At 33.3% G+C, this 14,896-nt stretch overlaps 3 protein-coding genes across 3 annotated transcripts in view; all 3 read left to right on the top strand.

Annotated features, from left to right (window-relative positions):
- LOC107717990 (probable ATP-dependent RNA helicase DDX59) overlaps window positions 1-2,485 on the top strand; it is a 4,888-nt gene extending 2,403 nt beyond the window's left edge. The window contains 4 exon segments of the mRNA XM_016524906.1: window positions 317-547; window positions 1,709-1,861; window positions 2,036-2,164; window positions 2,222-2,485. Of these exon segments, the coding sequence (XP_016380392.1) occupies window positions 317-547; window positions 1,709-1,861; window positions 2,036-2,164; window positions 2,222-2,485 (777 nt within the window).
- Window positions 2,486-3,350: 865 nt separating this feature from the next.
- LOC107717971 (probable ATP-dependent RNA helicase DDX59) lies at window positions 3,351-4,169 on the top strand. Its single transcript, XM_016524878.1, has 3 exons — window positions 3,351-3,560; window positions 3,734-3,814; window positions 3,909-4,169. Exons 1-3 carry the CDS (start codon window positions 3,366-3,368, stop codon window positions 4,005-4,007), a joined length of 375 nt encoding a protein of 124 aa, XP_016380364.1. The 5' UTR covers window positions 3,351-3,365; the 3' UTR covers window positions 4,008-4,169.
- Window positions 4,170-6,190: 2,021 nt separating this feature from the next.
- LOC107717989 (kinesin-like protein KIF14) overlaps window positions 6,191-14,896 on the top strand; it is a 26,106-nt gene continuing 17,400 nt past the window's right edge. Inside the window, exons 1-11 of the mRNA XM_016524905.1 lie at window positions 6,191-6,777; window positions 6,949-7,203; window positions 7,312-7,399; window positions 7,499-7,597; window positions 7,708-7,760; window positions 9,086-9,116; window positions 9,209-9,316; window positions 9,435-9,551; window positions 9,736-9,854; window positions 11,720-11,892; window positions 12,271-12,418. Coding sequence (XP_016380391.1) covers window positions 6,191-6,777; window positions 6,949-7,203; window positions 7,312-7,399; window positions 7,499-7,597; window positions 7,708-7,760; window positions 9,086-9,116; window positions 9,209-9,316; window positions 9,435-9,551; window positions 9,736-9,854; window positions 11,720-11,892; window positions 12,271-12,418 — 1,778 coding nt within the window. The remainder of the gene's footprint in view (window positions 6,778-6,948; window positions 7,204-7,311; window positions 7,400-7,498; window positions 7,598-7,707; window positions 7,761-9,085; window positions 9,117-9,208; window positions 9,317-9,434; window positions 9,552-9,735; window positions 9,855-11,719; window positions 11,893-12,270; window positions 12,419-14,896) is intronic.

The following is a 14,896-nucleotide window of genomic DNA, read 5'->3' as shown; positions in this document are numbered from 1 at the left end:
CCCTCAGATTTGACAAACTCACTATTTTTGAGTTAAGTCGAGTTATAAAGTCCGAGTTAGGAGATATAAACTTGCATTTGCGAGAAAAAAAGTCAGAATTGTGAGATAAAATAAAATATTATATAATAATATAATTTAAATAATAATATTTCTAATAGTAAGGTTTAAATAATATTTCATGCTGTAACTGTAGGGCTAATACAATACGATTATTGATTAATACATTTATTTATGTATCATTCTTTTATGTTTTATTTATTATTTATACATATTTTAACCAGTGTTATTATGAATATCATTCTCAAAAACTCCAAAGGCAGATACCATGCTGAAGATGGGATTCCAGCAACAGGTCCCTGAAGAGCATCAGACACTGTTGACTTCAGCCACCATTCCCACAGGAACAGAACAGCTAGCGGCCCGTCTCACCCGTGACCCTGTGAGCATTACCATCGGGCAGAAGAACCAACCCTGCGCCAACGTCCGTCAGATAGTCCTCTGGGTGGAGGAGCCGTCAAAGAAAAAGAAGCTCTTTGAGATTTTAAATGTAAGTATACTGTAGAAACCACATTCACATTTACTTGCACGTGTTACTGTATTTTGGTGTTATGTACGATTCATCAGTGACAACAGGAAGTTGATTTAAAAGCATTCAGATTTAACTACAAAATCATCTGAATTGAAAGCTTCTGTCGACTAGCTTGTTGACAGAAATGCAGTTAGAGTGGAAGTCTATAGGGCAATCTTAGCCCTCCTCTCCAGAGGAAATGGGTGGGACCTCAAATGGCTTTGCTCCAGGAAAACTAGCAACAGCTCTTACCAGAGACCGAGAGCAGGAAATGGAGCATTTATAAATCACAGGCCGTGGAAATAAAATGACTGCCCCCAAGAAATTGTCAATTAAAACAAATAAATATTGTATATTTATATTTTAATGTATAATAATACTATAATATATATTTGACATCTTAGAACAATTGTCCACCAACAATATTAAATAACTAATAAATATGAGAGTCTGTATTTAATATTATATTGAATATTTTAGAACAATTGTCCATCAGAAATATGAAATAACATAAATGGTAAATATGTATTCATGAATATGAAATTGAATATGAAAAAGTAAATAAATAAACACAATTCTTTATTAATAATATATTTAATAATGTAGAATAATTGTCCATTAATATGAAAGAACAATTGATAAATAAGTTCATATTTAGAAATATGAATATAAAACTTTACATTTCATTTTAAGTGTCCATAAAAAATATATTAACAGTTGATAAATATGAATTCATAAATATTGAAGAAATAATCAAACAAAAACAAACTGTTTATAAATATTATATTATATTACATTATATTTTAGAATAATTGTTCATCAGAAATTCATACATGTGAAATTAAATGAATAAATAAATACATAAATATATTATGTATTAATATTATAATGAATGTTTTATAATTATTGTCCATCAAAAACAGGAACAAATATTATTGCTCAAATTATTTTTAAAATCATTTTTATTTAATATTTTTACATATTTAAATATCAAATATCAGAATTGTAAGTACTGGAATGAAACTGCTTTTTTTTTTTTTTTTACACTGTGAATTTAATATGAATGGCGCATATTTGTGGGTTTGTTTTCATTAGAATATGATCTACATTGTGATCTTGTGTGTGTGTGTGTGCTCACAGGACAGAAAGCTTTACCAGCCACCAGTAGTTGTGTTCGTGGACTGCAAACTTGGGGCTGATTTGCTGTGTGAAGCTGTGCAAAAGGTCATGGGATTGAACGCAGTCGCGATCCACTCGGACAAGCTGCAGTGGGAACGCAACAAAATTGTAAAGGTAATGAAAAAATATCTTAAAAATATTATATTATATTTAATATATTTGTTGGTATTTTTTATATTTAATATTTTTTTAATTATTGTGCATTAAAATGTTAAAAAAAACTATGAATAAATATGAATTTATTCATATTAAATAAATCAATAATTCTGGATGAAATATTGTTTTTAGGGTCTTCTCGAGGGCCAGTTTGAAGTGGTGGTCAGCACTGGGATTCTCGGTAGAGGACTGGACCTGGTCAATGTGAAGCTGGTAGTGAACTTTGACATGCCAGCTAACATGGATGAGTATGTTCATCAGGTATGACGTGCTTCATGAATACACTGGTGCTTCTCATTTCTTTAAGGAATCATTCAGATTGGTTGAGCGGGTCGGCTGGGCCACAGAGGCACCGCCATCACGTTCATGGATAACAACAACAAGTGGCTGTTTCTGGACATTGTGAACCGAGTGAAACCCACGGGCTCCATCCTGCCGCCACAGCTCCTCGACTCGCCACATCTGCACGAACAGCAGAGGAGAGCCAGACAGAGGAGCAGCCGTGCAGAAGACATCCTCGTATCCAAGAGCAACCTCATCGACATCATCAGGAAGCATGACAGACCATCTGCCAACAAATAACAAGCACATCCATTTATTAGTAAATGTTTTGTTGCTGCTTTTATAATTTGTATTTTCAATAAATGCTACAAGTGAATGAAGAAAATGTCTCTTCTGATAATTACACAGTACACACACCATAATAACGTCAACCCACATGGTAGAAATATCAGTAATGTTGATGGGAAAGTATATAACAACACTAGGATTAAAAACCTGTTAATTGCTTACTGTGCCTTATACATTTATGATATTTTATAGGACAATACATGTAATTTTACTGTAAAGATTACCATTAAAATTAGCAGAGAAAGTCAAATTTGACTATATATACGTGTGTGTGTGTGTGTGAATCACCTTGAAAGTTAGGTTTTTTGTTTCAGCATTTTCTACAGTAAAGTTTAACTGCAAATTGAATATAAATACAGTTTTTAATTAAATTTTTTTTTAAATGATTGATGTAATTAAAAGAAAACGAAGCTGCACATCAATAAAGGTTTATTATTATTAATTAAATCAGCATAGAGGCAGTAAAATGTTGTATAGTTTAATATATATAATATATGCTGTGTTTATACACACACACACACACACACACACACACAATATACATACACAAAATTATATATTTATGTCCATATATAAAATATTTAACTAACATAATAAATATAATGAATAAAATATACAAATAAAAATATATTTTAACGATATACAGTGGGTACGGAAAGTATTCAGACCCCCTTAAATTTTTCACTCTTTGTTATATTGCAGCCATTTGCTAAAATCATTTAAGTAAATTATCAGAATTGTAAGTACTGGAATTAAACTGCTTTTTTTTTTTTTTTTACACTGTGAATTTAATATGAATGGCGCATATTTGTGGGTTTGTTTTCATTAGAATATGATCTACATTGTGATCTTGTGTGTGTGTGTGTGCTCACAGGACAGAAAGCTTTACCAGCCACCAGTAGTTGTGTTCGTGGACTGCAAACTTGGGGCTGATTTGCTGTGTGAAGCTGTGCAAAAGGTCATGGGATTGAACGCAGTCGCGATCCACTCGGACAAGCTGCAGTGGGAACGCAACAAAATTGTAAAGGTAATGAAAAAATATCTTAAAAATATTATATTATATTTAATATATTTGTTGGTATTTTTTATATTTAATATTTTTTTAATTATTGTGCATTAAAATGTTAAAAAAACTATGAATAAATATGAATTTATTCATATTAAATAAATCAATAATTCTGGATGAAATATTGTTTTTAGGGTCTTCTCGAGGGCCAGTTTGAAGTGGTGGTCAGCACTGGGATTCTCGGTAGAGGACTGGACCTGGTCAATGTGAAGCTGGTAGTGAACTTTGACATGCCAGCTAACATGGATGAGTATGTTCATCAGGTATGACGTGCTTCATGAATACACTGGTGCTTCTCATTTCTTTAAGGAATCATTCAGATTGGTTGAGCGGGTCGGCTGGGCCACAGAGGCACCGCCATCACGTTCATGGATAACAACAACAAGTGGCTGTTTCTGGACATTGTGAACCGAGTGAAACCCACGGGCTCCATCCTGCCGCCACAGCTCCTCGACTCGCCACATCTGCACGAACAGCAGAGGAGAGCCAGACAGAGGAGCAGCCGTGCAGAAGACATCCTCGTATCCAAGAGCAACCTCATCGACATCATCAGGAAGCATGACAGACCATCTGCCAACAAATAACAAGCACATCCATTTATTAGTAAATGTTTTGTTGCTGCTTTTATAATTTGTATTTTCAATAAATGCTACAAGTGAATGAAGAAAATGTCTCTTCTGATAATTACACAGTACACACACCATAATAACGTCAACCCACATGGTAGAAATATCAGTAATGTTGATGGGAAAGTATATAACAACACTAGGATTAAAAACCTGTTAATTGCTTACTGTGCCTTATACATTTATGATATTTTATAGGACAATACATGTAATTTTACTGTAAAGATTACCATTAAAATTAGCAGAGAAAGTCAAATTTGACTATATATACGTGTGTGTGTGTGTGTGAATCACCTTGAAAGTTAGGTTTTTTGTTTCAGCATTTTCTACAGTAAAGTTTAACTGCAAATTGAATATAAATACAGTTTTTAATTAAATTTTTTTTTAAAGTAATGATGTAATTAAAAGAAAACGAAGCTGCACATCAATAAAGGTTTATTATTATTAATTAAATCAGCATAGAGGCAGTAAAATGTTGTACAGTTTAATATATATAATATATGCTGTGTTTATACACACACACACACACGACATGTAGTTACAAAGTTACTTATAGTTAGTAGAATGTCTAAAGTGGACTATCGAAATAAAGTGTAACCCAACAAACATAATATTTGGTTTATACAACCCTGTTACTGCATGATTTCCCCTTTTGTTAAAAAAATAAGAATGAAATGGTGAGACCCAGTTAATGACATCATTTGGACCTGTTTTCAAGCTAAGCTGTAAGACAAGCATCCAAAATAATGATCATTTTTTTCTTAATTTTTATGCATATTGTAATTTTGACAGCATTCATTAGTCTTAATTGTTTAACCCTTTTATGTAATTTATACTGAATGCGGCCAAGTACAGGGATATCCTGGACTAAAACCTTCTCCAGAGTGCTCAGGACCTCAGACTGGGCCGAAGGTTTACCTTCCAACAAGACAATGACCCTAAGCACACAGCTAAAATAATGAAGGAGTGGCTTCACAACAACTCTGTGACTGTTCTTGAATGGCCCAGCCAGAGTCCTGACTTAAACCCAATTGAGCATCTCTGGAGAGACCTAAAAATGGCTGTCCACCAACGTTTACCGTCCAACCTGACAGAACTGGAGAGGATTTGCAAGGAGGAATGGCAGAGGATCCCCAAATCCAGGTGTGAAAAACTTGTTGCATCTTTCCCAAAAGGGTCATGGCTGTATTAGATCAAAAGGGTGCTTCTACTAAATATTGAGCAAAGGGTCTGAATACTTAGGACCGTGTGATATTTCAGTTTTTCTTTTTTAATAAATCTGCAAAAATGTCAACAATTGTGTGTTTTTCTGTCAATATGGGGTGCTGTGTGTACATTAATGAGGAAAAAAAATTAACTTAAATGATTTTAGCAAATGGCTGCAATATAACAAAGAGTGAAAAATTTAAGGGGGTCTGAATACTTTCCGTACCCTATATATATATATATATATATACGCACACACACAGACACACTCTTTTTTCGGATGAAACCACTCGTTATTGTTTGGCTTGGAGAGATTCACTCGTGTAACTCTATTAGACACCGCCATCTGTTGGTAGATGAGCGTTACTATGCGCCTTTGCGTCAGCCTGAGCGGACCAATCACAGCACGCCTGCAGGTTTTGAATTAGAGCGGCAGTATGGCGGTGAGCAGACAGCGAGTTGTTGTTTTTATTGACGCTTTGAGGCGGCGTTCAGTCGGTTACTTTCTTACCGTCGGAACGGTAGTAAACTAGAAGGACTGCGTTTCTAGAAAACAGGACATCAACACTTCCAGGTCAGTTTTAGTTATGGGTTCACGTAAACATGTAACGTTATTTTTAAGTCATTTGACAGGTTATTCACCTCAGTGTACTCGTTATTATACAACAATTACATTTGTGGACTGAAGTACATTTGCGACAATTTACAATAGTCGACAATCTTATAGTCAAAAGGCTTTTTTTTTGGACCCATACAATGATGGATGGATCAAAAGAAGTAGAGACCACATCGTCTTTTAATAAAACCAAAGAAGTAAACAGGACCTATGTGATCTCAGCACTCACAAAATGTGGAGAAAACCCATTTAAAACACCATCCTCTGGTGTCAGACTCACTCTTCACAGAAAACCCAGCAGCAGAACCACTGCAAACCACCATGAAGAAACCACACAGGAGAACCAAAGAGGAGAGAAACGCCTGACCCTTAAGCGCCGCACCAGAACCAAAGTCCTGACCGAACCCAATCCAGCAAGAGAGACCCACGAAACCATCAAAACACCTGGGAAAACCTCATGGAGTGCTCAGAAAACAAGCTCCGAGAAGGTCAGCGCCACCCACGATGAGGGTAAAACCGCTTCAACACCTACAAGAAGAACCCAGTTTGAGAAATTAAGCGTCAAGAGAGACGTCTTTGAGAGGCTGGCTGGTAAAGGTGCATCTAGACCCACAGCTACCAAACACACAGCTGCAGCAGCAAGACAGAAGCCACCGCAGATGAGCACTGACACCATGAGACCCACATGTGGAGCAAGCGGTGAGAGGGTTCAGATTGGTGGTTTAAATAGGCACATGACACCCGCCTCACGTTCAGCACAGGCGAGGAGACCCACAGCCTTATTTTTATATATATACTATTTTATTAATATCATTATATTTTAATATTATTGTGCAAAGTGCCACTTACTTGTACTAAAAGTTTCGCTATTTATTTTTAATTTTTTTGTGTGTGTCCACAGGGAGAAGAATGAGAAAACCCGTCAGGTGATCTTCATGAACAACCAAGAAACTGTTGTGCAACATCCAGATACTAAACAAAACTACACATTTACCTTTGACTTCTCTTTTTGCTCTATCAATGAATCGGATGCAAGTTTTGCCAGTCAGCAGATGGTTTATGAAAAACTGGCTCGGCCCTTGCTTGAAAGAGCATTCGAGGGATTTAACACGTGTCTTTTTGCATACGGCCAAACGGGTTCTGGAAAGTCCTACACGTAAGTGACGATTCTCTTTGAAACCGCATTTTTTATAAATGTACTAATAATAATAACTATTCAGAATCAGATTGATATTTTTAAAGTGCCATTTTGGATGTTTTCTAGTATGATGGGTTTTGGTGAAGAGGCTGGCGTTATTCCCAGATTCTGCAAGGAACTTTTCTCGAGATTGTCCAGAACTGAAACCAAAGAGGTTACTACCCCATATGATGATTATTCATTTACAATTTATGATTGAATTATAAATATAGCTTGTTTGACCGTTCTAAATGCAGGTTTATTTATATTCAAGATCTCCTGCCATCTGGAGATGAGCTATTTTGAGGTGTACAATGAGAAAATCCACGATTTGCTGGTGGCAAGGGACGAACAAAACCAGAAGAAAATGCCTGTATGTGCAACAACTCAATAAAACAAATTAAATGTTACAAATGTCTTGTAGTTTATCTGTCTTCCTTATTGATCTGTTCAGCAATTCAGTCCTTTTCTTGGCTTTTCCAGCTGCGTGTGAGAGAACATCCTGTCTACGGGCCTTATGTTGCAGACCTGTCCACGTAAGCAAACATTTCATTTAAATGCCAGGATTACTATGGCCATGGAATTCTCTATTTTTTTTTGTCTTGTTTTGTTTTTCTTTAGTTTTGTTGTGTTGTTGTTTTTTGTTATTTTATGTTTTTTTTTTTGTTATATTGTTTTTTTTATTATTTTTTGGTTTATTTTGTTGTCTTGTGTTTTTTTTGTTATGTTTTTTTGTTATTTTATGTTGTTTTTTATTTTGTTTTGTTGTTTTTGTATTTTATTTGATGATGTTTTTGGGTCATTTTGTTGTCTTGTGGTTTTTTATGTTATTGTTTTTTGTTTTGTTTTCTTATTTTATGTTTTTTTATTTTTGTTTTGTTGTTTTTGTTTTATTTTATTTTGTTGTCTTGTTCAGCACAGGTGAGGAGACCCACAGCCTTAATGAGCTCCACAGCTCATGGAGGAACAGTTGTTTCTAGAGCTGCTCCTGCTGAAGGACATGCTCCTCTGGAAGCTGTGAGCAGAACAAGTGCTCTACGACCCCAAGAGCTGAAGATGGAGAACAGTGCTGTCACTGTCGCAGTTCGAGTTAGACCCTTTAGTTCAAGGTAAGAAATGTTTTTCTACTTTTATTTTGGTGGCATGTTGTTTTGAGGCAAATTGTAGTGTAAATATTTGTTCATTTAAAAAGTCATACAATGACTGTCTTTCTAAGTGTATAAAACCTAATTAAAATGAATTAAAATCTCAAAAGAAATATATATATATATATTTGATTTACAAGTATTTCAATTACTTATTTTGTTTTGTTGTTTTTGTATTTTATTTGATGATGTTTTTGGGTCATTTTGTTGTCTTGTGGTTTTTTATGTTATTGTTTTTTGTTTTGTTTTCTTATTTTATGTTTTTTTATTTTTGTTTTGTTGTTTTTGTTTTATTTTATTTTGTTGTCTTGAAGTTTTTTTATGTTATTTTGTTGTGTTGTTTTTTTTATTTGTTTTGTTTATTTTGTTGTCTTGTGGTTTTTTTATGTTATTGTTTTTTGTTTTGTTTTCTTGTTATGTTTTTTATTTTTGTTTTGTTGTTTTTGTTTTATTTTATTTTGTTGTTTTTTTTGGTTTATTTTGTTGTCTTGTGGTTTTGTTATTTTGTTGTGTTTTATTTTATGTTGTTTCTTTGGTTGTCTTTTGGTTTTATTTTATTTTGTTATTTCATAATGTTATTTTATTTAGTTTTTTTGTTTTAGTTGTGTTTCGTTTTTTGGTTTTGATTTCTTTTCCTTTGTTGTGTTGTGTTTTTTAAACGTAATTTTATTTAATTGTATTTTTTGTTTTGTGCTAATCTCTATGCTGTCTTTCAGGAACGTAGTCACATCTTATGCTGATATTCAGGTAACTTAAGGTGTCAGTTCACATTTTATAATTAATTACATATTATTTTTGTTCTTACCATTTAATACATTTTCCCTCCCCCAACTTCACAGACTTGGCTTGAACTCGGTAACAAACAGAGAGCCACAGCTGCCACCGGCATGAACGATAAAAGCTCCAGATCACACTCTGTTTTCACTCTGGTCATGACGCAAACTAAAGTAAGCCCCTCAGGTTTATTTGCAGTGAGAGGCTACTTTTACTTCAGCCAACATATGAATAATTTAATGATGCGTTTGTGATAGTTCTAGTTATATGATGGTGTTTTCATGTGCACAGACGGAGTTTGTGGAGGAAGAGGAGCACGATCACTGCATCACCAGCCGGATAAATCTGGTGGATTTGGCAGGAAGTGAGCGCTGTACTTCAGCCCAGACCAGTGGAGACCGGCTCAGGGTAATCCAGCATGCAGTAGCTCTGTTTATCCTGTGTCATGATTACCCACAGTGCATTCTGCTGCTTACTGTTCTGTACGTTAAATAGCGGTGAATTGGATTGCAATATTTTACCAAATAATGCAATATATCATGAAATCTTAAATCTGAGATATTTGTAATGTGAATTTATTTATTTTTCCCAGGAGGGAGCGAGTATCAACAAGTCTCTGCTCACGCTGGGAAAGGTGATCTCGTCACTCTCAGAACAGGCTCAGAGCAGAAAGAAAGTCTTCACCCCGTACAGAGAGTCAGTGCTCACATGGTGAGAAGCTTTTGCTTATGAATTTGTATTTTGTATTTCATTGCAGTTTTGTATGTTTGAATTAAAACAACAACAACAACAACACAGCTTCAGCAATGTAATACATTTCCAAGGCCCTGATGTCAAGGAATTTCAGTGGGATTTTATTTAATTTAATTCATCCCCCGCCCATTCATACCAAGAAAATACACAGAAATTATTTTTTTCTTTGTCTCTAGTTGTTCTAAAATATTTCTTCAAAAGAAGGAAATACTCTTTGTTCGAGTAAACTATAAAATGATTGGTTAATATTATTGTCATTATTGATAATATTATTATTATTATATTTTATTTTACTATTATTTTATTTACATTATTTACATTATTTACATTTACATATACAATTTTTTGTATATTTTTAAGAATGTGTGTGACATAACTCATATTTTGTGAATCTCTGTGTCCAGAGCTGAAAGCAGAGGTGGAGAAGCTCCGTGCGGCTCAGATGAGCTCTCAAGGCATCGAACCCGAGAAAATGAGACCGTTTCAGCAAGAGATCGCCTCTCTTAAGACTAAACTCTCTCAACAGGAGCATGAAATGGCCGAGGCTCACAGGTGTGTGGATATAAACTACAAAACTCAGGGTTATGACTCGCATTATACATTGAAAATAAAAGAAAGCGCTGTTCACAACCCGTTTGATTTTCAAATCAAACAGTATATTTGAGGAATATCTAGTATGGAGAGACTTGATTATGTCTTTCGGGAATTCATTGTAATGTTGAAAGCAGGCGTTATCAGAATAAAGCAGAAATATATATATATATATATATGAGTAAATGGGGTAAGTTTTGATTTGATTGACAACCTGTGGTCACTTTTAGTCACTCTTAATTATATTGTTCAGTATTGACAGTAATCGGTATAATCACTTTTTGTGTACTTGCTTTGTAATTCGGTTGTTAAGTGGTGACGTAGAAGCGCTGTTTCCGGGTCCAAGCCTCAACTCGCTTCACTTGAGAAAACTACCTCAGCAGCCATTTATGAGCACTATTTATTCATATTAAACATTTAAGCTAAAAGGAATTTCAGTGGGATTTTATTTAATTTAATTCATCCCCCGCCCATTCATACCAAGAAAATACACAGAAATTATTTTTTTCTTTGTCTCTAGTTGTTCTAAAATATTTCTTCAAAAGAAGGAAATACTCTTTGTTCGAGTAAACTATAAAATGATTGGTTAATATTATTGTCATTATTGATAATATTGTATTGATAAAAATGTTAGATAATTTTCTAATATATTAATAATAATAATAATAAAATACAATTATATTTATATTTAATTTCTGTAGTTACATTACATAAATTACATTTATGTAATAACAACAACAACAACAGTAATGATGTTTATAAAGTAATTGCATAAATATTTTCTTGATTTTAGATATGTCTATACATTTTATTATATGTTTGTTTGCTTGACCAAAGTGGAAAATAATTTTAGAAGTGCTGCAAAAAAAAAAAAACTTAACTTAAATTTATGTAGTTACATTATTAAATAAATGTAACTTATATAATAATAATAATAATGTCACACCAGTGTGGCCTTTGTTTACTCAGCAAAAAGGGGAAAATTGTTTCAGAAGCGCAGCATTACATAAAAAAATGAAATGTTAATTTCCCAAAATAGTAATTTAAATAAAAAAGGAATAAATAAACATTTAATGAAAGATTGGGCACTAACAAAAAGGGTACTAATAAATTGTGCACAATAATACCAGCAACATTTATTAAATTTTCATGAAATGTAAAATATGGCACAACATGCAAGATATTTTGCTGACAAAAGCAGCAGAAGTGCTCCAGCTCCCTCTTGTGTTCAGGTTACTGAAGGAAAGCCTCGGTGGAAACTCCAAGACGGCTATGATCGCCACCCTGAGCCCTGCAGCCAGTAACATGGATGAGAGCCTGAGCACGTTACGCTACGCCCAGCAAGCTCGAATGATCATTAACATAGCCAAAGTCAACGAGGACACCAACGCCAAACTGATCCGAGGTCCGTAACGGTTACAGCTCTTTATTCTGTCTGTCCGTCAGCTGTCATACTCGTCAAGAAGGGTGTGTTATAAAAACACTGCGCCACACCTCTGCCCTAGAGGGCAGGATATTTACTAATGGGACATCCTTAGTGATTTCTGTTCTGAACCGCCTCTGAGAGGAATTAAAATGTCTGTTTTTTTTTTGTTTTTTTTACTTATGTTAAGTGGAGTTATTTTTTGTATATATACAATAATAATAATAATTATTATTATATTTTATTTTACTATTATTTTATTTACATTATTTACATTATTTACATTTACATATACAATTTTTTGTATATTTTTAAGAATGTGTGTGACATAACTCATATTTTGTGAATCTCTGTGTCCAGAGCTGAAAGCAGAGGTGGAGAAGCTCCGTGCGGCTCAGATGAGCTCTCAGGGCATCGAGCCAGAGAAAATGAGACTGTTTCAGCAAGAGATCACCTCTCTTAAGACTAAACTCTCTCAACAGGAGCTTGAAATGGCCGAAGCTCACAGGTGTGTGTGGATAGAAACTACAAAACTCAGGGTTATGACTCGCATTATACAATGAAAATAAAATGAAGTGCTGTGCACAACCCATTTGTTTTTCGATTCAAACAGTATATTTAGGGAGGAATATCTAGTACGGAGTGACTTGATAATGTCTTTTGCGAATTAATTGTAATGTGGAAAGCGGGCATTATCAGAATAAAGCAAAACATTTTATTTTTTTTAATGAGTAAATAGGGTCAGTTTTGATTTGATTGACAACATGTGGTCACTTTTAATGACTTTTAGTTATATTGTTCATCTTATTGACCGTAATCTATATAATACATTTTTGTGTACTTGCTTTGTAATGATGTAAAAGGCTGCTTTTGTTACTGCTTTTATTATTATTAAAATGTAAATATAATAATAACAATAACAGTAATACAACTTTATTAAAAAATAACTGTTTATATAAGAATTTAATTTATATAAATTGTGTTTATAGAATAAAGCAATGCACTTATTATTATTATACATAATAAATATAATTATATATTATATTGTATTATGTAATTATAATAATATTAACTAATATTATTATATTAATATATTATGAATAATAATAATAGAATGTGAGGTTAATCAGCATTAAAAAAAACCTGTAAATAATACTAGAAATAGTGTTTTACAATATTAGTGTTTTTACTGTATTTGTGATCAAATAAATGCAGACATTGTGGGCATAAGAGACTTCTCCTTCTCAAAAACATTCAAAAATCTTACCGACCCCCAGCTTTTGAAAGGTAGTGTAGTCAAAATAATCAAGCTTTTTAGATGAATCATGTTTCATTCTCTGTTGTTCAGTAAGTCAACACAAGAAATTATACATTATACCAATATAACAAGTAATAAACGCCAATATTTACATAAATCTTGACTAAAGTCATAGAAGCATTCAGGAATAACATGCCTCAAGCAAAACTCTAACCCCTCTGATGTTTCTCATTCCTTTAAAGTGCAAAAATTCCCGGCACGTAGCAAGGTTAGTTTGAGGTTAGGGAAAGTGGTTTTGGAGTAGAAAAAGCCGAAAACGCATTTCCTGGCCATCTCTTTGTAGTGTTCTGTGGTCGCGGCTCACAGCAGACGGGATATTCAAGGGTTGAAAAACATGTTTGGCTGTTTTCCCAGCCCATGACATCATATCGACGTCAGTGGAAAAGTAAAGCTGTTCAGACGGAAAAGTAATTTTATTATAATTCTAATTATTTTTATATTCTGTGATGAATACATGGAAGAATATTTCATTTTATAAGGTTGTTTTCTCGTGGTATCTGATAGAGCGTTTGGACACGGAAGCGGTGACACATGACGTCAGACTTAACAAGCGGATAGCAGGCTGAATTGTTACTGCTATTATTATTATTAAAATTAAAATATAATAACAATACAATTTTATTAAAAATAACTGTTTATTTAATAATTTCATTTATGTAAACTATGTGTTTATAGAATAATGCAATGCACTTATACATAAAATATTCGTAAATAATTAATATATTATTATGTAAATATATGATGAATAATAAGTATAAAATGTGGGGTAAGTCAGCATTAAAAAAACTTTTATTCTGCAAGGACGCATTAAATTGATCAAAAGTGACAGTAAATACATTAATAATGTTACAAAATATTTATATTTTAAATAAATGCTCTTCTATTGAACTTTCTGTTTTTTAAAACAATCCTGAAAAAGTCTATCACAGTTTCCACAAAAATATTAAGCAGCTAAACTGTTTTCAACACTGATAATAATGTTTCTTGAGCAGCAAAGCAGCATATTAGAATGATTTCTGTAGGATCATGTGACACTGAAGACTGGAGTAATGATGCTGAAAATACAGCTTTGATCACAGGAATAAATTACATTTTAACATGTATTAAAATACAAAAAAAGTTATTTTAAATTCGAAGATTTCACAGTATTGCTGTTTTTACTGTGTTTCTGATCAAGTAAATGCAGACTTGTGAGCATAAAAGACTTCTCCTTAAAAAAAAAAAAAAAAAATCTTACCAACCCCAAGCATTTAGACAGTAATGTAGATAAAAATAAACAAGCTTTTTAAAATAATCATGTTTCTTCTTGCTCTGATTTTCAGTAAGTGAACTAGGGATGCTCATTTTAACCGGTTAACCGTTAACCAACCGTAAGAATTTTGACCGATTTATACAATCAGTTAAACTGTTTAAAAAGTCATTTATTTCTTTCTTTCTTTCAGTAATTTATAAACATATTTTAAAAGGTTTGCTGCATGGTTAAAATACGCGTATAAAAATGAAACTGTGTTTTTAGAGAAAAAAACATAAGTCGTGTATATGTCGCATTTTATTATTTCATTCAGAAAAGGCCTAATGGCGACGCGAAATGTTTACAAACATTATAATAAACACTGTAAAGATAGCTAGGCTATTTTAGTTCCCCTCACTCCACAACAAATCCTTTCA

The sequence above is a fragment of the Sinocyclocheilus rhinocerous genome, unplaced genomic scaffold, assembly GCF_001515625.1.
Source record: "Sinocyclocheilus rhinocerous isolate Xijiao unplaced genomic scaffold, SAMN03320098_v1.1 scaffold2468, whole genome shotgun sequence".
Taxonomy (NCBI): Eukaryota; Metazoa; Chordata; class Actinopteri; order Cypriniformes; family Cyprinidae; genus Sinocyclocheilus; species Sinocyclocheilus rhinocerous.
The sequence above is the reverse complement of the archived record's forward strand: the minus strand, read 5'-3'. Positions and strand labels throughout refer to the sequence as shown.

Bases quoted from the DNA above. Each gene is read 5' to 3' on its own strand.
- LOC107717971 (XM_016524878.1), top strand. From the start codon at position 3,366: ATGATCTACATTGTGATCTTGTGTGTGTGTGTGTGCTCACAGGACAGA. The intron at 3,561-3,733 runs GTAATGAAAAAA...TATTGTTTTTAG, and splicing joins AACGCAACAAAATTGTAAAG to GGTCTTCTCGAGGGCCAGTT. The intron at 3,815-3,908 runs GTAGTGAACTTT...CATTTCTTTAAG, and splicing joins ACCTGGTCAATGTGAAGCTG to GAATCATTCAGATTGGTTGA.